The 24,689-nt window shown below is 44.8% G+C and overlaps 1 protein-coding gene across 4 annotated transcripts in view; it reads left to right on the forward strand.

Moving 5' to 3' along the window:
• The first annotated feature begins 11,057 nt into the window (after positions 1-11,057).
• The window catches only part of ebf3a (EBF transcription factor 3a), a 59,017-nt gene continuing 45,385 nt past the window's right edge, over positions 11,058-24,689 (forward strand). For all 4 annotated transcript variants that reach the window (XM_087844994.1, XM_087844996.1, XM_087844995.1 and 1 more), the window contains exons 1-6: positions 11,058-11,704; positions 13,512-13,668; positions 14,613-14,676; positions 14,754-14,809; positions 18,192-18,265; positions 18,485-18,553. In XM_087844994.1, coding sequence (XP_087701120.1) covers positions 11,583-11,704; positions 13,512-13,668; positions 14,613-14,676; positions 14,754-14,809; positions 18,192-18,265; positions 18,485-18,553 — 542 coding nt within the window. In that variant the 5' untranslated portion in view covers positions 11,058-11,582. The remainder of the gene's footprint in view (positions 11,705-13,511; positions 13,669-14,612; positions 14,677-14,753; positions 14,810-18,191; positions 18,266-18,484; positions 18,554-24,689) is intronic.

The following is a 24,689-nucleotide window of genomic DNA, read 5'->3' on the forward strand; positions in this document are numbered from 1 at the left end:
GACGCTGAAAAACTAGTTCATGCATTTATTAGTAGTAGTTCTGATTAAGCAGAGATGCACAAATAAAAATATAGGTGTCATGGAGTAGGATCTGTCATCAGAAAGGAGCAAGCACTTTGGCGACAGTGGGAAGGAAAAACTCCCTTTTAACAGGAAGAAACCTCCAGCAGAACCAGGCTCAGGGAGGGGCGGGGCCAACTGCTGTGATTGGTTGGGGTGAGAGAAGGAAGACAGGATAAAGACATGCTGTGGAAGAGAGACAGAGATTAATAACAAGTAGGATTTAAGGCAGAGAGGTCTGTTAACACATAGTGAGTGAAGAAGAAACACCCAGTGCATCATGGGAATCCCCTGGTAGCCTGCATCTATTGCAGCATAACTAAGGGAGGATTCAGGGTCACCTGGTCCAGCCCTAACTATATGCTTTAGCAAAAAGGAAAGTTTGAAGCCTAATCTTAAAGGTAGAGATAGTGTCTGTAATGTTTGCATGCCTCAAACATTAATGATGACACCTTCAGTATTTCTCAGTTCCAGTCTTTAATTCTCAGGCTTGCAGCAGCAACACAGTCTGCAGCGCTAACTTGTTCCTCTAACGTTTTCGTTCCCTTCCTACTAACTTCCTTCCGCCTTACATTCGACCTTTTCAAAATAAAATATCTGTAAACATCACAGTGTCTTTCTCCTGAATCCAAACTGGAAGCTGCCCCCCCTTTTTTTGTTGCGTGTTTCATGTCTGTGTTTGTGAATCCAGCTGCCAAAATAAGATTGTTGTTCTCCACCTGTAATTACGTGTCTCTCCACTAGATGGAGACATACTCCATCAGATGGTTTAAAGTCAGTCCCAACAGCCACCATCAGATCATCACAGAGAGTGCAGAACCAGCTTTAATTGTGTGAATGCCTGAGGCGCACTATTGTGATCCTGTTTCTCTTTAAACTGTATTCTTCTACCTTATTATTCTAGTTGCTCCGTTTCTTTGCTGGTTAACTACTGCCTCAGTTTTTCTGCTCTTTCTGCTAATGCCTGCTATATCTTTCAGTGTGCATAACTTTTATACTTTTTGAAATATTAAGCTTTTATGACATTTTTTTGGCCCATTTAGATGCATGGAACCACATTACAAGTGTGATCACTGGTTTTAGATGAGCTGTGTTTTAGCTCAGTGAGATGAGTTGCCGTTCTCAAAGCAGGAGGCCAGGGTTCAAATCTCACCCATGGCAACATGTTTTCAGCAGATACTTCAAGCTGGCAGAACTTTAGGTTGTGCAGCCTAATTATTTCTGCCAAGTAATTACAAATTTGCAATGTTTTTATGATTTCAGCAAATTTTCTAATATCCATTTTAGCTTTTTTGCCTCTTTTCACTGGAATGTTCAGCTTCTTCACCTGTTTTGAGCACAAATTCAGCTCCTTCACCTCTTTTCTGCAGAAAGTTTTCAGCTCTTGTCACCTAATTTTTTTTTTAGGTTTTTCTGCTAATTCCTGCTATATCTTTTGCTGCTCATAACTGTTATACTTTTTGAAATATTAAGCTTTTTATGCAATTTTTTTTACCCTATTGAAATGAATGGACCACATTACAAGTGCGATCAGCGATTTAGCTCTCTGACATGAGCCTTCTTTACCTCATTGAGATGACCAGCCATTCTCAGAGCTGGATGGCAGTTTGAATCTTGCCCATGGCAACGTGTTTTCAGCAGACAGCACAAGCTGACGGAACTTCAGCTTGTGCTGTTTTTTCAGCTGACTGTTTTGCTTGATCGACATGTCTGCTAATTTATTAGAATTATGTAATGTTTTTATGATTTCGGTTAAATTGGATTGATTAAATTGGGCTGCGTAAAAGTATTCCCTTAGGTTAGGCAAAGCCATCCCTCCCTTACACTTCGGGAGTTGCAATGTTGTTAACCTTGTTCTGGGGTTCTTCCCATCCCATATAAACCTTGAGATCATCTTGTCCCATATTTTAAATTTACTTTGAGGTATAGGAAGTGGGAGTGATTGATACATGTATAGCAATCTTGGGAGAACGTTCATCTTTATTATTTGAATTCTAGAGTAAAAATTTGTAGGTGCTGTTGACTTTTTTTATGTTACCCTCCACCTGATTGTAGTTGGTGTGAAACATAGCAGATAATGATTTTGTCAAGGTTACGCTCAAATATTTCACGGTATTCAAGTGCCACTTTAGTTTCTATTCATCTCTAATCTTTTTAGACTAGGCTCATTGAAATTAATGGACCACATTAAAAGTTTAGCTCCCCAGCATGACCCTTGCTTTAGTTCAGTGAGATAAGCAGCCGTTGTCAGAGCAGGCGAACCGGGTTCGAATCTCGCCCATGGCAACATGTTTTCAGCAGACAGTTAAAGCTTACGTAACTTCAGCTTGTGCAGCTTTTCTTCAGCTGATTGTGTTGCTTGTTTAATATTTTTGCTAATTCATTACAATTCAGACTTCTTCTTCAGCAGACAGTTCAGCTTGCCAACATTTCTTTTCAGCACACAGTTTAACTTTTTAACCTCTTTTCAGCACAAACTTCAGCTTCTTCACCCATTTTAGGAAGAATTTTCAGTTTCTTCATCTTTTTAGCAGAAAGTTCTGCTTCTTTACCTCTTTTCTGTAGAAAGTTCAGTTTTTTCATCTTTTTAGCATAATGTTCAGCTTCTTCACCTCTTTTCTGTAGAAAGTTCAGTTTCTTCATCTTTTTAGCATAATGTTCAGCTTCTTCACCTCTTTTCTGTAGAAAGTTCAGTTTCTTCATCTTTTTAGCATAATGTTCAGCTTCTTCACCTCTTTTCTGTAGAAAGTTCAGTTTCTTCACCTCTCTTCAGCACAAATTTAGGCATGTATTGCAGCACATCTTCCCTCTTCGCACTCATTCTGCTTTATGACACTCACTCAGTATACCCTTTTAAATAAAGCTGTCTTCAGTGAACACTACAGCTTCTTCACCTCTTTTCAGCAGAATTTTCAGTTTCTTCACTTCTTTTCAGCAGATAGTTCTACTTCTTCAGCTGTTTTCATCAGATTCCACTACACGGCATTCACACTGCATTTTCGGAGGAAATGCAACGTTTTCTACTTCTACCTTATTTTATGAATGCCGTGAGGCTTTTTATGCAATTTTTTGCCCCATTAAAATAAATGGACCAAATTACAAGTGTGTTTGCTCATTTAGCTCGCTGGGGTGAGCTGTGTTTTAGCTCAGTGAGATGTGCAGCCGTTTTCAGAGCAGGAGGGACGGGTTCGATGGCTCAGCCATGGCATCATTTCTTTTCAGCAGACAGTTTAACATTTTCAACTGTTTTCAGCACACATTTTAGCTTATTCACCCCTTTTAAGCAGAATATCAGTTCTTAGCAAAGAATTGAGCTTCTTCACCTCTTTTAAGCAGAAAGTTCAGCTTTTTAACTACTTTTCAGCACATATTTCAGCTTCTTCACCCCTTTTCAGTAGAAAGTTCTGCTTTGCTGTGATGCATTCACAGTATTGTAATCCTGTTTCTCTTTATTCTTTATTCTTCTACCTTAATATTATTATAGCTAGTTTAAGTTCACAAAATATCACAAGATTATAAGAGATTAAATCTAAAGTTGACTGAAATATAATCTGTAAAATCATCTGGAGACAGACACTATCTCTACTTTTAAGATTCAAACTTTCCTTTTTGCTTAAGCATATAGCTAAAGCTGGATCAGGTGACCCTGAATCCTCCCTTAGTTATGCTGCAATAGGTGTAGGCTGCCGGGGGATTCCCATGATGCACTGGTTGTTTCTTCTTCACTCACAATGTGTTAATAGACCTCTCTGCAGTGAATCATTAGTTATTCTTAACAGTGGCGGTCCTAGCCTGTTCGCCGCCCCGGGCAACCGCCCGTGTCGCCCATAACAACAACCGCTACTGATTATTAATCTCTGGCTTTCACAGTATGCTTCTTTCCTGTATTCCACCTGTGACCCAACTGGTCGCAGCAGATGGCCCTGCCTCTCCCTCAACCTTGTTTTTTTTTCTGGAGGTTTCTTCCTGTTGGAAGAGGCTTTTTCGTTCCCACAGTTGTCAAAGGGCTTGCTCATAGAGGGTCACCTGATTGGGATTTCTCGTCTGACAGTTGAATGATGTGTTTATAAACTTGGTGTTTATATACTTTATTTGAACACAGACTTTCTGTTTTAGATTTAAAAACAAACATTTGGGAATTTGTGTAGATAATTACAGCTCATGATGTTGGAGAAGAGGAAATAAAGTTTTTGTCCAGCAGGGGGCGTAATGTCTCCTCACAAACACCACCCACAGCACCTTAAAGAGTATGAATGAATGTATTCAATAGCTTTAACAAACTTAAATAACAATTAAAATAATTGTTATTATTGTTGAAGTAATGATGTAATCAATAATAATAGTTCTAAAATTCTCCACCTTGTGTGTGAGGTCACTGATCCTCAGTCTGGCCTGACATGCGCGTTGCCCATCAGGCTTGATTACGGTGTGTGTGCATCTTTAATTGCTGCTAATGGAAGTTGACGCTTCTTTAATGAATTGACAGCGAGGTTAATGAATGCAGCTGTGAATGGCAGGTCCAGATGTCCAAACCAGGCTGTCCTCAGTTTGCATCCTGCTAACTCGTCCTCTGAATGTCTCTTTGTCCTCTTCATCAGGACAGAGATGGGGACTTTTATTGTGAAGGGGAAGCTTTGACTTAAACTTTAAATTGCAGGGATCAGCAAGCAGTGATATCAGCTGATCAGCTTTTCATGTGAAGCTCTTCATACGATGTCTGAAGAAGAAAAGAGGATGTGAGTGGTCCTGAAGCTGATCACATCATTACAAACCGTCACCTCCCACTTTGAGGTGCAGGACACGGGGGGCTTGTGCTGGGACGAATGAGGATTTAATCGGGTTATGTTTCCAAATGTTTTGTCTGCAGTTTTATTTCGATGCACAAACGTGAACAACATGGCCACACTGTTGTATTCTAGTGCTAAACTTTGAACTTGTTTGAAACTTGAAGAGGAGTTTTCACAGAGAGTACGGGACGAAGAACAGGTTTTTTTTCTGTTTGCAGTGGATTTTATTTGGCTTTATTTATATTTAAATGTTTGAAATTAAATGTCAATCAATGAAACGTCTTCATCAGATTCCACAGTCCTTCACACATCAGTTTCAGGAAACGTCCCGGCCTGCTTCCCTGCACAGCAGCTGCTCGTCCTCTTCATGCTGTGTGTGTTCTTTGTGTTTTCATGTAACACCATCTCGTCTCCACCTCTGTCAGCTGGACGCATCATAGTTCCTCTGGATTAGGGCTGGGTATCGTCACTGATTTCTAGAATCGATTCGATTCAATTTGATTCTATTTAAATCGGGGAAATTTTGCCTCAGACAGTCAGAAATATAATTCAGATCATGCATCAGTACATTTCCATATTTTTATATCTATAAAAAGGAAGCTGACACTTGCGAGACTTTATCAAAGGTGTGAGCATCACAGCAGAGGCCTTTGTGTCAAAGTAACTGAGGATCAAACACAGAAAAACATGAAGGAGATTTTCCTGGCCTGGATTTTATAAAAATATTCTGCAGTAGATCAAAAACAAAAGAAAACCATTAATCAACATATGAACATTACCTCTGAAGTTACAGCGATTTTATTAGAGACACGGCGTTTTGCATTTTGCATAATTTTAAAAAGTTTAAATTTGTTCAGAAGCCTGTTGAACAGCAGAAATGGTTCTTGAAGTACACAGAGAGAGGGAGAGAGAGAGAGAGAGAGCTGTGCATGAAGTGTGATTTTATCGTGTTGGAAGCAAAACAGCAAAAGTCAGAGTGAATTCATGACGATGTTTATGTGAAGCGTAGTTTGGATCTTCTTTTGCTCCTGGTTCGGTCAATATTGTTTGGGGAGAGATCAAACTAACAGCTTTAGAATCAGCAAAAAGGGCGTAAACACAAAGTGCAGACCCGCCGACAGATCAGAATTAGCGAGCTGTCGGCTTTCAGCTCTGACCGTGTCCGTGCCGTCGGTGAGAAAGTCACATCTCACTGATTCTGATGCGTCGGCGGGTCTGCGTTTTGTGTTTACGTCTCTGTGCAGAATCCGTGTTCCTGCTCTCATTTACTGTTTTAGCTGTTTGGTGGTTGTTGAAATTTTGTGAGGTTTAACCTGAGATTCTGGCGTTTCGGGCAAAATAAATTTATATATAAAAAAAATTGATTCAGGATTTTAATGAATCGATATCATGTTATCCAAGCCAGAATCGATTTTAATCGATAAATCGATCATCAAAACCCCACTCCTACTCTGGATCACTCTTAAACACTAAATTCATTTTTGTGTCCTCACAATAAATCATATATTTATAAAAATGAACAATGTGATATAGTTTATTAACACCAGTTATTATAAAGTGTTTAATATTATTATTATTCATGTCTGTTCTTTTATCACAGTTTGGTTTTTTGCATGAAACTCTGCTTCACTTTGTAATTCCTTCAATAATAATAATAATGATAATAATAATGATAATAATGATAATAATGATATAAATAATAATGACAATGATAATGATAATAATAATAATGATAATGATAATGATAATAATGATAATAATAATAACAATAATAATGATAATGATAATAATGATAATGATAATAATGATATATATAATAATGATAATAATGATAATGATAATAATGATATAAATAATAATGATAATGATAATAATGATATAAATAATAATGATAATAATAATAATAATGATAATAATGATAATAATAATAATAATGATAATAATAATAATAATAATAATAATAATAATAATAATAATAATAATAATAATGAATAGCTCTTATTTCCTGTTAACATGATTTAGATCTTCTGAAGCCTCTTTCTGCTGTTTTTCCTTTTAGTCCGTCATCATCATCATTGTTCTACTGTTTCTATTGTTTCTATTGTTTCTTTTCTTTTGTAACTTTGAACTGAATAAATAAACCAATCAGTGTCTTTGCTCTGTAGCAGAAAGCAGCTTCATTCTCATCTGTGCAGTCTTCGTCACGGACCAAGCTGATGATGAAGGTGAGTTTGGGGTTATTTTCCATGGCTCGTGTTGTGGAGTTTGATTTGGTTTCTGCTGTTGGACTCGTGTCTTTAATGATGCTCTGACTTTATTCTGAATCATTTCAGACTCTCAGCTGAAACGTTTCCTCACTTTCTCCTTCTGGTGTCGCTCTTTCCTCGCTCACCCAAGTCTCTGCTGGGATGGAGGGAATTCCCTGAACTGGGATGCCTGGAAATCCCTTAGCAGCGCGCACACACACACACACACACAGTGTTTTTCTGTTTGGTGCTGAAGGTCGAGCGCTTTGTTTCCTCTCGTTTTATTTCCATTTTTCTGCTCTCTCTCCTGTTTTGTCCTCTTTTTGTTTGACTCCCTCAGTACCTGCAGTAGAGTCAAACAATAGAGACACATTGAAATAAAATACAGTGGAGACGTGAGGAGAAAGGAGAAGGTGAGGAGAAAAAGCCCACATAAAAGATGAAATGGGGACGAGCGGATAAAAAATAAAGGGTAATGTCAGTGATGACAGGACACTGAGGAGTCGAGCTGAAGCCGGCAGAGTGTGACTGAGAACCTAAAGGAGAACTGTCAGCCATTATCCAATCAGATGCAGTCAGCAGTTTGATTGACAGCTGAGACTCTGGTTGACTGGATCAGCTGAGATGTGAGGCGCTCGAGACAATACGAGCTCAGGTTTAGTGTCAGGCTTAATACATTATTGTCTTTGATTTTATTGCCATCTTCAAACTGACCGCGGCTCACCCGAGGCTTCGCAAACTTCTTTTCGGTGATGCCGTCATCCACAGCGGGCGATGTCAGACTCGAGCCACTGGCTCGTTCATGCCGAGCTCGTCTCTTTTCATTCAAATAGAAGAAATCGTGCTGAAAGCTGAGTGATCAGAAATCATCTCTTAAGATAAAATGAACTTTACAAGGTAACAAAGTCAGAATAATGTTGGAAAAATGTGATAACATAACCTGACATGACGTGGTCTTTTATTTTGTGGCTGTGTAAGATCCCAACACAAACAGGTGACCGAAGGCAACACTTAATGTAAGATGTTTGCAGATGTTTTATTTGAGGAAAACTGAATCTTTGAGATGAGCCTGCGATAACAATTTAAATAAAACTGGAAAAAACGGAGGTATTGATGTGTGCACAGGTGCAGGTGTGCAGAGAGTCGTCTGCTTAGACGATCATAAAAGCAGCAGAAACAAAACTGGAAAGAACCAAAAATTTGCACGTGTGAAAAATTGGAACCGTCACAATTTACTGAAATTTAGACGGTGAGTTAAAATGTTTAGACGTCACAGACAGATTTAAACATGCGTTATATTCATGTTCCTAACGCTGCTGCAGAGGTTTGTCTGTGTTATCACCTGCTCTGGTCCTGGGACGAGTCCTGGACGTGTAGATGATCAGCAGGAAGCTGCACAGATCCAGAGTTCCTGTGAAGGAGAGCTGCTGGTGGAAACACTCAGATCAGACCTGCTCAGGCTGCGGGTTCAGTTGCCGTTGTAGTTTAGGCTAAACAAATGAACCAATGAGTGTTTTTTACAGAGTCAGCTGTGTGTGTGTGTGTGTGTGTGTGTGTGTGTGAGAGAGAGACAGCTGGGCCATCTGACTTTGCTGTGACATCTGGGAAACCCGCCGGTTTGTGCCGTGAACGCTGGTTGATGTCGCTATTTAAATGCAAATGTGTGTGTGTGTGTGTGTGTGTGCTGAGTGCTCCCAGCATCTCACACACACACACACAAAAGGAAACACTTGACACACAATACAGAGGGGCTGTAACACACACGCTCGCTGCAGCGCTGAGCCTCGGCAGCGAACGCAACGAAAAACTGCAGAAAGAGGAAGAAACGAGGTGACATGTCTGAGTTGATTTGAAATGATTAAATTCACATATTTTAACTAATCTGATAGAAATCCAATGATTTCACTCAGATTAATAAATAAAATAAAACAGACAATGTTACATTTTTCATTCAAAGAAAATATAAAAAGCTAATTTTAATTTTGGCACAAACAAAAAGATGAATTCAGGCTTCAGTCTGGATTCATCTGTTTAATCCTACATTTAAATGATTCTTCTGAGAAAAAAACATTAAGCTGATAAAATGCTGATAAGCTGATCACTGAGAGGTGAGACCGCTGTCGCGGCTTCAGACGCTCCAATAATGAAGTCACATGTGGGGAATAAGTGATCGCATCCATCAGCGCGAGCGCGCGAGGGTCGGTCGCCTGTGGTTGATGAATGGACTCGGACCCTAACCGAGTTTGTCTTCATGTAGATCAGATCATAAAAGCACATTTAAATAAAAGCTCACAGTGGAAACAGGAGTGCGTCTCTGCTGACCTCTGCTCCCACATTTACAGCCTCGCTTTAAATCTTTTCCCTCCTCACCGTCGCTCCGTCTTTATTCTCAAGCTCAAAGAAAAGAGAAACTCGATTTTCTCATGTTTATGTCATTTAAAGGATCATTTTCTGTCTCTAATGTAATTACTGAACGTCCGTATTAACAGTTCATCCACAGGAGGAAGAAGCAAAAATTAAATTAAAAACAAAAAGTTATTTTTAATCAAAAATTAAAAACCATCAGCTGATGTGGAAGTGAAGCAGCGGGGGTGTTTGCGTCCATCCCCCCTTTGTTTTCTCTGGGCGAGCGGGTCGGGATGTGTCCCAAAAGAGCGACCTCCCCCCACCCCACCCCCACCCCCACCCAGCCTGCCCGTACTCTTCATTGTTCACTTTGTTAAATTTGAACCTGCAGGCTGATCAATTATTATTAAATTAATTGGTCGTTCAGTTGCTGAAATTTTTATTTACATTTACAATTTTCGTCACTCACATTCATCCTGGAGAAAGATCACCTCCTCTTCCCTTTCTGCTCCTCTTCATCATATTTTCACTTTGAATTTCCTGGAAATAATTTCATTCTCCTCCTCGTGTCTTTCCTCTTCTTCATGTGTGCAGATGGGTTTTCTCTCCTCCTCCTCGTTTCCTTCCTCTGCTTGTCGGTCCACCCCTCGGAGCCTCGGAGGCCTTCGCCCCTGAAGACTGGCTGCCTGTGAAAAACCTGCCTCGCTTCTTGTCTGACAGTCAGATCATCTCAGAGGAAGTTTCTGACCAAGGTGATGAAAATCAGCCGAGAGACAAAAGCGAAGGAAGCATCAGACAACTGAAGATTGTTCTCAGTGAACCGCAGGACGCAGGAACGCACCGTGACGGCTGATTGGACATTTACTGACGGAGATGATCGATTGAGATGATTAGGATTCAGAGATAATTGGATTTCTGAAGCAGTCGCCTCTGAGACGGGAAAAACAAGCGCAAACCTATTTGTGTCCAGGTCACAGCGCTGTGTGGCGATTGAGCTCGAGACTATTTAAGCTCAGGGGTTTTAACCTGTGCTGGCTTCACGTTACCCAGGTTTCAGTGACCGAACGCCTCGTGCCGCCGGCGCTTAGATTGGTCACAAACTTGAGTCACAGAAGACACTTGCTGTGTTAGAAACATGAGGATGGGACCTGGAACCAGAACTAGACCCTGCTGTTCAGGTTCTGGTCAGGAGTCGTTCCACTTTGACCTCCTGGACGGGAGTCTGACCTCGGTCTGGTCTTCCAGCCTCCGTCTGGCCTGAGCGTCTCCCACAGAGACCATCAGGGACCCGTTGACCCGGCTCGGGGTCTGATAACAGACCCAGGACACAAGGACTGGATCTGTGAGCGGATTTTCATCACAACCACACGAAGCGATAAACAGGAACCAGTTCAGACTGAGAGAGAGAGAGCGAGAGCATGGGGTGATCAAGACCTCTCTCTCTGGTTGGTTGGCACCTCCTCCCCCTCCTCCCCCTCCTCCCTCTCTTCATCTTGCTCTCGCACACCCGCGCACACACATCGTCTCTCACCTCTCCCGTCCTTATAAGGCCAGGCCCCACCCCCGCCGTGATGTCGTCAGCAGCAAGGAGGAAGACCCGTGGGGTTTTTGGGTTTTGCCGTCCAGTCCTGTGGGGCCGCAGGGCTGAGAGTTTCTCCTCCGCTCCTCACCCCTCCATCCCAGCCCACCTCCTCTCTCCTCCTCTCTTTGGGGAAAAGAAAAAAGACACTTTGCTTGATTCGCCGTCCGGACCCGGCTGTTCTCCCCCTCGTTTTCTCGTCCTCTGAGGATTTTATTTCTCTTTTTTCGTTTCCTCCTCCTCCTCCGGCCTTTTTTTCTGTCACTGATGATCAAGAATAAAAAAAAAAACCTTCTTAAAAACTTAAAAAATTTTCTGCCCTGAAAAGTTGAATTAAATCTGCAAATCAGACGAAAAGTTCTGCAGAATTTTAAACTCCTCGTTGTTCTTCATCCTCGCCGCCTTGTTTCAGACCTCGACGTGCGGGTGAAGAAAATGTCGCCCGTTCAGAAGCCTCGCTCCGTCCTGTAGATCACATTTTTTCTGCTGGACTTTTTCTTCTTCTTCTTCTTGTTTTTGCGGCTGAGCTGCAGCAGCGACGCTCGCAGCATCCGGGCCCCTGAGATGTTTGGGATCCAGGACAACCTGCCCCGTGGGGCCACGGCCAACATGAAGGAGGAGCCGCTGGCCGTTCGCTCCTGGATGCACTCGGCCGGTGTGGTGGACGCCAACACGGCTGCTCAGAGGTAAACTGCCCGCCACCCCGCAGGGGCTCTGGGAGCTGTAGTCCCAACGGACCCACAGCAGTTTTATTTCACTCGAAAGAAAAAAAATTTGCAGCTCAGAGAAAAGATTTTAATTTTAAATCTTCAGCAGAAAGATAATTATTATTTTGCTGGAGGGAAAAATTTATTATTTAGATGTTTCTGAAGCTCAGACAGATTGAAAATAAGATTTTAAAATGTTTCTGAAGTTCAGGAATATTCCTGCAGCTCACAGACAAACAGGGAAATGTTTTTGTAAATGTGAGTTATTTAAAGTGAATAAAAACACTTATCAAAAATCCTCCAAATTATTCCTATTTGATCTTTAAATTTTCAGAGTTTGACTCAAAGACTTTTCCTTGTGTTTGTTTCCCAAAGTGAAACGTTTGTCTGAGCCGAGGAGCCGCTCGTTTTATTTTTCCTCAGACTGACTTCATGTTTCTCTGGATGCCGTCGAAGGTTTGGGGTTAAAGCGCCGCGTGTAATAAACGAGGCGCGGGTCGGCGGCGGCAGCGGTCTGAGCTCGCCCTGCAGCTGAGCGTCACAGTTTATCATCGTTAGCAGCTTCAGCCGTCGGCTCTGTTTCTGCATTACAACAATGGAAAATACCACAAAGTTTATTCAGGATGATCCACAAAAATCATTTCACTCTGAGAAAATAAACATTAATGTTCAAAAATAGAACAAAAAGAATTAAATTCATCTGAACATCTGCAGAAAATTCATTTAAATAATTTTAAAAATGAAACAAAAACTATTAGAAATATTTTAAAATTCTCTCGTTAGATTTCCTGACACGATGATTTTAGTTCCTGATGACATAAACGACAAATTCAAGTTTATTCTCATAAAAACATTTCTAACATTTTGAAGATTTCAGATTAAAAGCACGACTTGTTTCTATGAAAGCATGTTCGTCTGTGCGCTGCCGTCCGGCTTTAACGCTGCGAGATATTCCGATGATGTTTGCGGTCGAGGTCAAAGCTGCAGTTTGACTTCTGCGCATGAATATTAATAAATCGAGCATGTGATTCACAGTTTGTGTGAATCTGATTTTCTCTCTTTAACATGTTAAACGCCTGGAGCTGCGTCCATGTGACTGTTTAAAGTTGTGCAGCATGTTTGGTGAAGGATGAAGATTTTTATCCTCACACGTTTATGAATAAATTGCATCGTGCAGGTTTTCCTGCAGCGTTTAATTTTAACAGAAATGTTTCACCTGATTTATTAAGATTAAACTCGTGAAATGTGAATTTTTCTTTTTTTAGTGCCGAGCTGGTTTTTCCACAGTCGCCTTCTCGCCGTGAAACGAGGAAAACCTTCTGGATATTTTCACAAAGTCGACTCAAACGTGTTTATTTAAATTAAACACAAATTTTACTACAGCTCTAATAATGCTGTATTATTGCTGCAGTATAATGAAGTGTGTCTGTGCTGAGGCTGAGCGTGTGTTCATCGTTCAGACTTTGATACGGTGAATCTGTGATGTGTTTCTCGGCCTGACGACTGCGTGAAGCTGCGATTAATCACGTCTGACCTGCGTTTTTCTTCAGCGAGTCCTAATCTGACCTTGTTCATCTTCAGGAAGTTTTCCTGGATTTAAAGCACTTTGTGCGTTTTACTGTAACACGCTGTTTTTCAGCACATGAGCCAGACGTGAAATATTTTACCGTGACAGAGAAACACAAAGAAAACTGCAGGAAGCTCTGTGACGACTGCAATAATAAACCTGACCTCGTCCTCTGTGTCCTGCATCTTTTATATTTCTGTCCATCTCTTTGCTTTTCAGCGGGGTGGGGTTAGCTCGCGCTCACTTTGAGAAGCAGCCGCCGTCCAACCTGAGGAAGTCCAATTTCTTCCACTTCGTGCTGGCTCTGTACGACCGCCAGGGTCAGCCCGTTGAGATCGAACGCACCGCCTACGTCGACTTTGTGGAAAAGGAGAAGGTGAGACCCAGAGGGATGCGGGGAGGAGCTGGGACGTAAAACAAACACACCGCACAGTGTGCAAAGACAGAAATCAAAGACGCTCTCGTCCTTATGACGGAATCTGAACTTTAGAGACTCAGTCGCATCCCGACAGGAAGGAGACCCTCTGCCAGACGCCGTAACGCTGCGACTGCCATTCAGGCTGAACTCGAGTGAAACAGTAGTGCTGATTTTATCAGCATCGCACACGTGGCTTTTATTTGAACCTCACTTCATATTTTTTACATTTAAATAAAAATGCAGATTTATCTGGACAGCTGAGACCGTCGGCTCCGCGTCCCGAGCTCAGGCTTCGTTCATCAAACTGATACCACAGCTCCAGCACCGTAGCATGTCCACAGTGGTATGATAGACAACAGCACCTGTGACAGGTGTGTTTGGCAGCAGTGTGCACAGGAAACACAATAAAATGCAGTTTGCGTCATTTTAATGCAGCAGTTTTTCCCTCTGACAGTCGCATCTGTGCCGAAGGTTGATTCATGTTTATCAGCCCAGCAGCTTCGGCTCCGTGCAGACAGAGCAGTGTGAATGTGGCCCCGATTCACCAAGCAGGGAAAAAAAGCCCCGAATAGAGCTGATAGGTGCGTTTGGTTTTACGGCCGATTTCCAAAAGTTTGGATGTTTTCTAAATGCAGGAGCTGACGCTTCATTTCAGCATCGAGCAAACAACGTGTGGTTGGAATAATCAGTAAATCAGTTTAAGGTTAAATATCCCCCTCTGTTTATGCAGCAGCTTCATCTCAGACGTGTGCGCTTGTGTAAAGGTTGAAATATACGGACTCACCAAAGTTACACACCAGCGCACTCTAATGCACTAAAACATGCAGCACTTCTGCTTGGTCACATCAGGTGGAGAAACCAAACGCACCCACGCCTCAGTTTGTTTCCTGACTTTGTTTCAGGAGCCGACGGGAGAGAAGACCAACAACGGGATCCACTACAAGCTGCAGCTGCTCTACAGTAACGGTGGGTGCGCTTGTTTTAATGAGCAGCACAGCGTCTCTGCTCGCTCACGCTGACCCTGACTGTTGGTTTGTGTGCAGGAGTGAGGACGGAGCAGGACCTGTACGTCCGCCTTATCGACTCCATGACCAAACAGGTGAGATTATTGATCATCAGCATGTGTGAGGAGAATGATCAATAACAGCAGTGACTATTGTTTTATCTGATCAATGAACCTCCAGCAGAAGAATCAGGCGTTTCACAATAAGAGCGTCTTTTTCTTCCTGCTGCGGTCCGACGTGTCGGAGTTTCAGGCCGACTTTCAGATAGACATCTCCTCCTCCTCCTCCTCCTCCTACTCCTCCTCCTCTTTCTTTTCCTCCTCCTCCTCCTCATCCTCTTTCTTTTCCTCGTCCTCCTCCTCCTCCTCCTCCTCCTCCTCCTCGTCCTCCTCCTCTTCCTCCTCCTCCTCTTCCTTCTCCTCCTCCTCTTCCTTCTCCTCCTCCTCCTCCTCCTCCTCCTCTTCCTTCTCCTCCTCCTCCTCCTCCTCCTCTTTCTTTTCCTCGTCCTCCTCCTCCTCCTCCTCCTCCTCCTCCTCCTCTTCCTCCTCCTCCTCTTCCTTCTCCTCCTCCTCTTCCTTCTCCTCCTCCTCCTCCTCCTCCTCCTCTTTCTTTTCCTCATCCTACTCCTCCTCCTCTTTCTTTTCCTCGTCCTCCTCCTCCTCGTCCTCCTCCTCCTCTTCCTCCTCCTCCTCCTCCTCTTCTTCTTTCTTTTCCTCGTCCTCGTCCTCCTCGTCCTCCTCCTCCTTGTCCTCCTCCTCATCTTCTTTCTTTTCCTCGTCCTCCTCGTCCTCCTCCTCTTCTTTCTTTTCCTCGTCCTCCTCCTCATCCTCGTTCTTTTCCTCGTCCTTGTCTTCCTCCTCCTCCTCCTCTTTCTTTTCCTCATCCTTGTCCTCCTCTTCCTCTTCCTCCTCCTCATCCTCCTCTTTCTTTTCCTCTTCCTCTTCCTCTTCCTCCTCTTCCTCTTCCTCTTCCTCCTCCTCCTCTTCCTCCTCCTATTTCTCCTCCTCCTCATCCTCCTCCTCTTCCTCTTCCTCCTCATCCTCCTCTTCCTCCTCGTCCTCCTCCTCTTCCTCTTCCTCCTCCTCGTCCTCCTCGTCCTCCTCCTCCTCCTCCTCCTACTCCTCCTCCTCTTTCTTTTCCTCTTCCTTGTCCTCCTCCTCATCTTCTTTCTTTTCCTCGTCCTCCTCGTCCTCGTCCTCTTCTTTCTTTTCCTCGTCCTCCTCGTCCTCGTCCTCTTCTTTCTTTTCCTCGTCCTCCTCCTCATCCTCGTTCTTTTCCTCGTCCTTGTCTTCCTCCTCCTCCTCCTCTTTCTTTTCCTCGTCCTTGTCTTCCTCCTCCTCCTCCTCGTCCTCCTCTTCCTCCTCCTCCTCTTCCTCCTCCTATTTCTCCTCCTCTTCCTCTTCCTCTTCCTCCTCCTCCTCCTCGTCCTCCTCCTCCTCCTCTTCCTCTTCCTCTTCCTCTTCCTCCTCCTCCTCCTCGTCCTCGTCCTCGTCCACTTCCTCCTCCTCCTCTTTCTTTTCCTCGTCTTCCTCCTCCTCCTCCTCTTCCTCCTCCTCCTCGTCCTCCTCCTCATCCTCTTTCTTTTCCTCGTCCTCCTCCTCCTCCTCCTCCTCTTTCTTTTCCTCGTCCTCCTCCTCCTCTTCCTCCTCCTCCTCGTCCTCGTCCTCATCCTCCTCCTCCTCCTCGTCCTCCTCCTCCTCCTCTTTCTTTTCCTTGTCCTCCTCCTCCTCTTCCTCCTCCTCCTCGTCCTCGTCCTCGTCCTCCTCCTCATCCTCTTTCTTTTCCTCCTCCTCTTCCTCCTCTTTCTTTTCCTCGTCCTCCTCCTTCTCCTACTCCTCATCCTTGTCCTCCTCTTCCTCCTCCTTGTCTTCCTCCTCCTCCTCTTTATTTTCCTCGTCCTTGTCTTCCTCCTCCTCCTCCTCCTCGTCCTCCTCCTCGTCCTCCTCGTCCTCCTCCTCGTCCTCCTCCTCCTCCTCTTTCTTTTTCTCGTCCTCCTCCTCCTCATCCTCCTCCTCTTTCTTTTCCTCGTCCTCCTCCTCCTTGTCCTCCTCCTCTTTCTTTTCCTTGTCCTTGTCTTCCTCCTCCTCCTCCTTATTTTCCTCGTCCTTGTCTTCCTCCCCCTCCTCCTCGTCCTCCTCCTCGTCCTCGTCCTCCTCTTCTTTCTTTTCCTCGTCCTCCTGCTCCTCCTCCTCTTTCTTTTCCTCGTCCTCGTCCTCGTTCTCCTCCTCCTTTCTCCTCCTCGTCCTCCTCCTCATCCCCTTTCTTTTCCTCGTCCTCCTCCTCATCCCCTTTCTTTTCCTCGTCCTACTCCTCCTCTTCCTCCTCTTTCTTTTCCTCGTCCTCCTCGTCCTCATCCTCATCCTCTTTCTTTTCCTCGTCCTCCTCCTCCTCATCCTTGTCCTCCTCTTCCTCTTCCTCCTCCTCATCCTCCTCTTTCTTTTCCTCGTCCTCCTCGTCCTCTTCCTCCTCTTTCTATTCCTCTTCCTCCTCCTCTTCCTCCTCCTCCTCTTCCTCCTCCTCTTTCTCCTCCTCCTCCTCGTCCTGCTCCTCTTCCTCCTCCTGATTTTGTTGATCACTTTGCTCGCGTTTGTTCGACACTTCCAAGTTAAACTGGCGCCTGAGAATCGGCGCGCTGATGGCGCTCGGTCGCCGCTGCGTTGAGTTGATTAGAGATTGATCTAACGTCGTGTCACAGCTTGTTTGCATTTGTCTCTGAGTGTCAATAAATCAGCTGTTAAAGACTCGTGCTAGCACGCCACTTCCAGAGTAAACATGTGATCGGAGAGAGTGAGGAGCCACTGCCATCTGCCGCCTTCACGTCTGAGCAGTTTCCTCATCGTCTGAAACGATGGCGGGAAAGTGGCGAGCACGTGTCTGTCAGCTCTGTGTGGTCACGCTCGCCTGCTCCTTTCCGATCAGGCTCATCCTGACTGGTTGGAAAAGATGGACACTGTTACGTCCCGTGTCGGTTTCTGTGTCCGTGTAAAGCCAGGCTTGTAGCTGAGGCCAGACGGGGGGCGGTGCTCCATCAGCACCGAGGATCGTTTGTGGTCTGTAGGAGGCGCCGATGGGCGTGGTCCCTGTGTGATAGGGAAGCGCTCCATCAGCAGCCGGGTCACTCAGTTTTGTCTCTAATGAAAAGCAGCAGCAGCGTTTGAACCCTACGACTCATTCAATTAGCGCCCTTAAATGAGCGAGCCGCCAGCCGGCGCTCGCCGTGACAGAGAGGCGTTTCATGCGCTTGGTTCCAGCTGTTTCATGTGAATATCTGCAGGCTGCAGCTGTAATGAAACATTCAGAGGATCAAATGTTTGTGTCCCGCTCACTCTCACTCAGGCTAATCGCTAATAATGAGCTCTAATTGAGACGAATGAAACCGGCTTTAATGGAGCTGTTTCTGCTGCAGGCCAGTGGGCGGGGCCACGATGAAGCGCAGCAGGTGATCTTCACTTTACCTGTTTGTGTGTGTGTGTGCAGGCAATCATCTATGAAGGCCAGGACAAAAACCCTGAGATGTGCCGAGTTCTGCTGACGCACGAGATCATGTGCAGGTAAGGCCGCGAGTAGTTCTTCTTCTCTGCTTCAAATAAAAGTCCTGATGTTTGAGAGCGGTATCCTCACGTCCACGGTGACTTGTGCCCTGATGGAGCCTGTTCCCTGCATACAGAGCGGGCGTGTGCAGGTGTCTCACCTGAGCTGTCTGAAAGAAATACGAGGCTCTGCAGTGACTGACGGGTCTGCTTTCATTTTTGTCTCTGTGTGCGTGTCAGCCGCTGCTGCGATAAGAAGAGCTGTGGAAACAGGAACGAGACGCCGTCAGACCCCGTCATCATCGACAGGTAACAGATACGAAGCGCCACGCACTCACACGTGCCTGTCAGACTGTTTGTGCGCTCGCAAACAAACACGCAGCAGATGCAAGAAAGACAAATAGACACCGATGACACGCGGCGCATTCCTGTCAGCCTTGTTACGTACGTTTAAAGGTTGTCTTCTGCCCGAGCGGCAGATTCTCGATCAGAGCACCAGCGAGTCACAGACACAGCTGCAGGTTGAATAGCGCCCCCTGCAGGAAGGTTATTAGCAGGATGTGATGAAAGACATCAGCTGATCTGCTGCGTTCAGGTGAGTCTGTTCATCCACCTGCTGGTTTCACATCTGGATGAAGAGGCGGTTTGGTGCCACACACAGTGAAAAACAGCAGACTGGTCGGGTTTGTTTATTGGTCAGTTACCCAGGCTCAGGTTAGCATACCTGTAGTGACATCACAGCAGCACAGTATGAATGAAGCTTGTTGTAACAAGTCATACAGTAAGGTTCATGCTGGCGTTCCTCAGGGTTTCGGCAGATGGCCCCGTCCCTCCCTGAGCCTGCTTTTGCTGGAGGTTCCTTCTTGTTAAAAGGGAGTTTTTCCTTCCCCCTGTCGCCAAAGTGCTTGCTCATTGTTGTTGGGGCTTTCCCTTACAGTGCAGAGCCCCCTGAGGTGACTGTTGGTGCCACATCGATAAAAGTGAACTGAGCTGTGACACGGACGTGCTGATGATGTGCGGCGGGAGCGCGATTCACGCTGAGTAGCTCTGTGAATTTAAGGGCTAATGAAAGGTGAACATTAAATGCAGCTCAGCTTTAAATCATTCAAACAGGATGACGTGTGGAGCTACTGGGCTGATGTGGTTGAGCCTGCGCCTCCTCTTCATCCTCCTCTCAGATTCCTCCCCCTCCCCTCCTTCCTGGCCTCCCATGAGGAATCATACGCTATGCTCTTCTCTTTTCACCTCCCCCTCCTCTTCCTCCTTCTCCTCAGCTCTTGTCCTCCTCCTGAGTATTAATCTCAATCCTCCCTCCCCCTCTCCCCTGTGGACGGAGGAGGGGGGAGTATGGATGGATGGAGGGATGGATGTGACTGCAGCAGCTCTTTGAAAAGAGAAGTGGAGATTTTTACAGCAGCTCTTTTTTCTCCCTCTGCCAGCTGAAATGCATGATGGGAAGGTCTCCTGTGTTTTTGGCGGCGTCCAGTGAACAGGAAACATGTCAGGGTCAGACTGCAGAGAGAGCACAAACACTGCGATTCGTTCGCTCTCACTTCAAGAAAACGAACACAGCAGCATTTCATTTCTTCTCCTTCACTCCAGAACCCACCGCTGGTTTCTGTCAGCATGTCGAGCTGCTCCAACACAAACATCTGCTCTTTAGGTTATTTTTGTTTTGTTTGTGTTGCTGAAAATTAAAATTAAAAGCTGAACGCAGCTTTAAAGATAAGCGTTAATTTACAAGGCGCATAAACAGGGAACATCAAAACTGAACTGTGAGGAGGCAGGAAAGAGAAATGCACCAAAAACTGACAGGTGAACGGAGTGAGCGCAGTGTGGGCCGTCACAAAGGAAGACAAAGACAGGAAGTAAAGCCACGCAGTCCGAAGATTCATAAAATAAAAGCAGGATGCAGCCACGGGTTTAAAGTCTTTTAACACGCACAGATTTTTGGCTCATTAAAGGTTAGAAAATGTACTTGAATAAATTAATCTCTTCCATTCATTTCCAGCTTCCATTTTTAAGCAAACGTTTAAAATATATATAAAAAATATCTTAAATGTGGGTCATACTGCTTTCAGTTTATTAGGACAGAAGCTGGACAGCAACAATAATAATAATAAAACATATTATTATTATTATTATATACAGTTGCTTTGTTTAACGTGTTCTGTAACTCCTTCTTCACTCGTACGTGTGCGCTGTATTTAAAGCTGATTTAAAACAGAAAAACACTCTTCACTGTGACGTGTCAATAAATGACAACTTGTTATTAAATGTGTCTGATTTTTATATAAAACAGCACATTTCAGTAAACGAGACAATGACGTGAGTCCGTTTTTTATTGCTGTCGGTGAACGCAGCCGTCGGTGCAGGATACCTGTCAGTGTCACGTACAGCGCAGCATCATCTGCAAACATGACGACTGTCTGACAGGATGCAGAGCTGCAGCTTCCTTCTGCTTTCTGCATGCAGCGATTCACATTTTTACTTCTGCGATCATCACTTAGTTTCGGACCTCTGAGTCAAGTCCAATAATCCAGACCTGGATGACAGAGAACTGCACAGACATTTCCCCTCCCAGATGTTTTTGCTTCATCCTCTGAAGGCGTAGTTTCAGACCAGTGACCTGATTTCTGCCTACTGTTCCTCCGTCAGGCATCCTGTGGCGTTCCCGTCGGTAAACCATTACTCTGTGCAGGTTATTTCCCCTCACGGCCTCCAAAGGGGCCCAGCCCACAGGCTGAACCTCGTCTGGCTCTTTGTTCTGAGAGCTTTGGAGGGTCACGATGATGGGACGATCCCCCTCTGAGCGCCGACTGTGAGAACATTTTAATGCGATGATCTTCAGTCACGTTCACATCTTTAAAAAGCTCGCCGTCGATCTGTCTGCCTGTTTGTAGCTGCTGATGATGGTGGTGATGGAACTAGCTCTCATCTTTACACGCTCTCGCTCTGAATACCTGATGTGAGAAAATTTTTTGGGGGGTACAATCTCCTGTCTGTGAGGGTCTCTGGTGTCTGCAGCGTGGGATTATGGGAGGACGATGGGCTGTCAATCATTTAGCGGGCGTAGGTGTGATTTCCCTCTCATGCTGCAGGTTGGTTTTGGATGGAATCTCATTACTGGCCGTGTTTCAGGGTGACTGACAGCAGAATAATGTTTGGGCCCCCAGAGGGCCGCGGCCGGCTAAATGTTAAATGTATGAATGCATGGGAGTCAATGGAGAGATGAAGTGTAGCTGAATATTTTATTCTTCCTGGGAAACAGTCACGGAGTGGAGAGTGTGACCCTGAACACACCATCTGCTGCTGTTTCACTGCCGAACACGCCGTTCACAGAAAGCGCAAATATGGCTGACTGGCAGAGTCACCTGGGGGGGAGGGGGAGGGGGGGGGGGCAGGTAAATAAACAAAGACTAATTAACCAGGATTTGTATAAAAGTGTCAGACACACAGCAGCCACCTACATGTATTAGCTGTGCGTATACACACGTTGATGTTAATACGGAAATAATCATTCAATTACCAACAACTCCGATTAATTCATTTGAAAACATGTACGTCTTCTTCAAAAACAACAGATTATGACAGAGAAAAATCCAAATCTGTGTTTTTAGGACAACGAAGTGTTTAAAGATCCAAACGCTCTGAAAGACGAGACGGGACAGTGAGCAGAGCTGAGGGGTCGAACTTTGTGTTTAAAAGTTAGTAAACTCTGAAGATGGACTCCTTCTCCTCGGCTGCAGGTCAGGGCTTCTTAAAACGACTGTGAGCTGTTACTGTGGGGTCTTTACCGTACAGCCTAAATCACCTTGAAGCTACTGCTGTTGTGATTTGGTGCTGGATAAATACGTCTGTAACAGAAAGCATGATTCAAACACAGAGGAAGGGGCGGAGCAAACAGAAAGCATGATTCAAACACAGAGGAAGGGGCGGAGCAAACAGAAAGCATGATTCAAACACAGAGGAAGGGGCGGAGCAAACAGAAAGCATGATTCAAACGCAGAGGAAGGGGCGGAGCAAACAGAAAGCATGATTCAAACGCAGAGGAAGGGGCGGAGCAAACAGAAAGCATGATTCAAACACAGAGGAAGGGGCGGAGCAAACAGAAAGCTGATTCAAACGCAGAGGAAGGGGCGGAGCAAACAGAAAGCTGATTCAAACGCAGAGGAAGGGGCGGAACAAACAGAAAGCATGATTCAAACGCAGAGGAAGGGGCGGAGCAAACAGAAAGCATGATTCAAGCACAGAGGAAGGGGCGGAGCAAACAGAAAGCATGATTCAAGCACAGAGGAAGGGGCGGAGCAAACAGAAAGCATTGTCGCTACCCGATCCGTACCGGAAACCCGATCGGTACCCCGGATGCGCAAATCTTGCGTCACTTCCTCTCTTTGCCAGCATTGCGACATTCAATATATTTGAATGACACGGTTAGCGCCCAGTTAGCTCTTAGCATTTTTCAACAGCTCTGCCTCCTTTTCGACTACCGGGACATTTAAACTATGGATAATCCGTATACAAACAAATTCATGCTTTTCTCCTCAACAGAGAGCGTTCCCCGAACAACAGCGCCGTAAAATAAGAAGAATGGCGCCTAATTACAGAGTTAATAATACAGACTTTGTAATATGTCACGTGAAGATTCAGCAGCCAGATGAAGTGTTTACTGGCAATTGACAGTGATAGCGGACATCATCATCACTATTCCAACAATCCTCTCCACACAGACAAGCATAAACACACTCGACTATCACTAAATCAAATTTAACACACGTTTGTAATGACGCTAATTCAGTTTACAATAGGGTTCATTCGCTTAGTCAGCAGGTGGCAGTATCCTCTTATACTGGGGAGTAAACTGCCATTAAACGAACAGAAGAAGAAGAAAACCCCTGCACATGCGCGGTACGGATCGGGTAGACCCGATTTGTACGGTCCGACTTTGCACATGCGCAGTAAGGATCGGGGAGCACTGATCCATCACTATCTTTTTATTTTTTTGTTTTTGTCTACATTATATTAAATGTTTCATTATCGGAAACATTTTAAGAGATACTTGTTATTCTTAACATCTTAACAGATACTCTGACCTGTAACTATTGTAAAACGCTTCGACCAGAAGTAGACACCTTTCGCGCATGCGGGGTACGGATCGGGTTTCCGGTACGGATCGGGTAGTGACAAGCATGATTCAAACACAGAGGAAGGGGCGGAGCAAACAAGACACTCAGAGATGAAACTAATCATGTGACTGATGATATAAACAAACACGTTTGTTACCCAACATACGAGCCTCGACTCAGGAGCAGAAAAACCCACTCTCACTGTGTGTTCCTGTCTAGCTATCTTTGTGAGGACCGAAATCTGCATTCTGCTACACTTGTGAGAACCAACAGTGACTTGTGAGGACACACTCACCGGTCCTCACAAGTTTGAAGCATTTATGAGGCTCAAAATGTGGTTTTAGTGTCAGGGTTACAGTTAGGTTATGGTTAGGTTTAGGGTCAGGGTCAGGCATTCATTTTGAATGGTTAGGGTAAGGGGCTAGGGAAAGCATTATGTCAATAGAGGTCCCCACAAGGATATAAATACACACGTGTGTGTGTGTGCGGTGCCCCTGTCAGGAGTTAGAGGTGACGTATCGATCGTCTTGTTCATCATTAGACATCAGACGCTGTGATCGAGGAGACGCTCACTGACTTTACAACTAAATCTCTCCTCTCCCCTTTATCCTCACAAACTGCTCCTCCTCCTCACCTCCTCTTCACCTCTTCATCTCCTGCAGTACTCGGAGAGTCTTCCTCTCATCTTCGTCTTCATCTTTTCTCCTTTGCTGTTACGAGGATACAGATTCAGGGGAGACAGATCTGCTCCGTCTAATTGCTTTTTAACAGGTGTCTCCTCCTGTGTGAGTGTGTGTGTGTGAGTGTGTGTGAGTGTGTGTGAGTATTGATCATCAGTAAGTGTTGCCGGTAGAGACACGTCCCTATTGATTATCAATTAAAAAAACAGATGTGTGTGGTTTCATGGCTGCGCCTCACACACCCTGTTGGTATTTCAGGATTCAGCTTTACGTTGCATCAGACAGGCTAATTAGGTACAACGCTCTCTCTCTCTCACACACACACACATACACACACACACACACACACAGTCAGAGTGACGTTTCTGTGCTTCATTTTGTGTTTTGTTGTTTGAGTTAACGAGTTTTAACGAGCCGTCTCTCACAGCGGCGAGGGTTTTGCCTCCTCTGATGTCACTTCTGCCAGCTGCACACGGGAAGGAAGAATTGGGAATTGTTGCTGCTGTTGTGGTTGCTGGTTGGTTTTGGTTGGAGGGTTACGGGATGTTTCCACTGCGTCTCGTCACTTCTGGTCTCACAGGATTGATTTTTATTGACCTCGGTTTTCAATTTTCCTTTTCCTATTTTGGAAACGTTTGC

Source organism: Neolamprologus brichardi, chromosome 8, assembly GCF_056152115.1.
Source record: "Neolamprologus brichardi isolate AB-2024 chromosome 8, ASM5615211v1, whole genome shotgun sequence".
Classification (NCBI taxonomy): Eukaryota; Metazoa; Chordata; class Actinopteri; order Cichliformes; family Cichlidae; genus Neolamprologus; species Neolamprologus brichardi.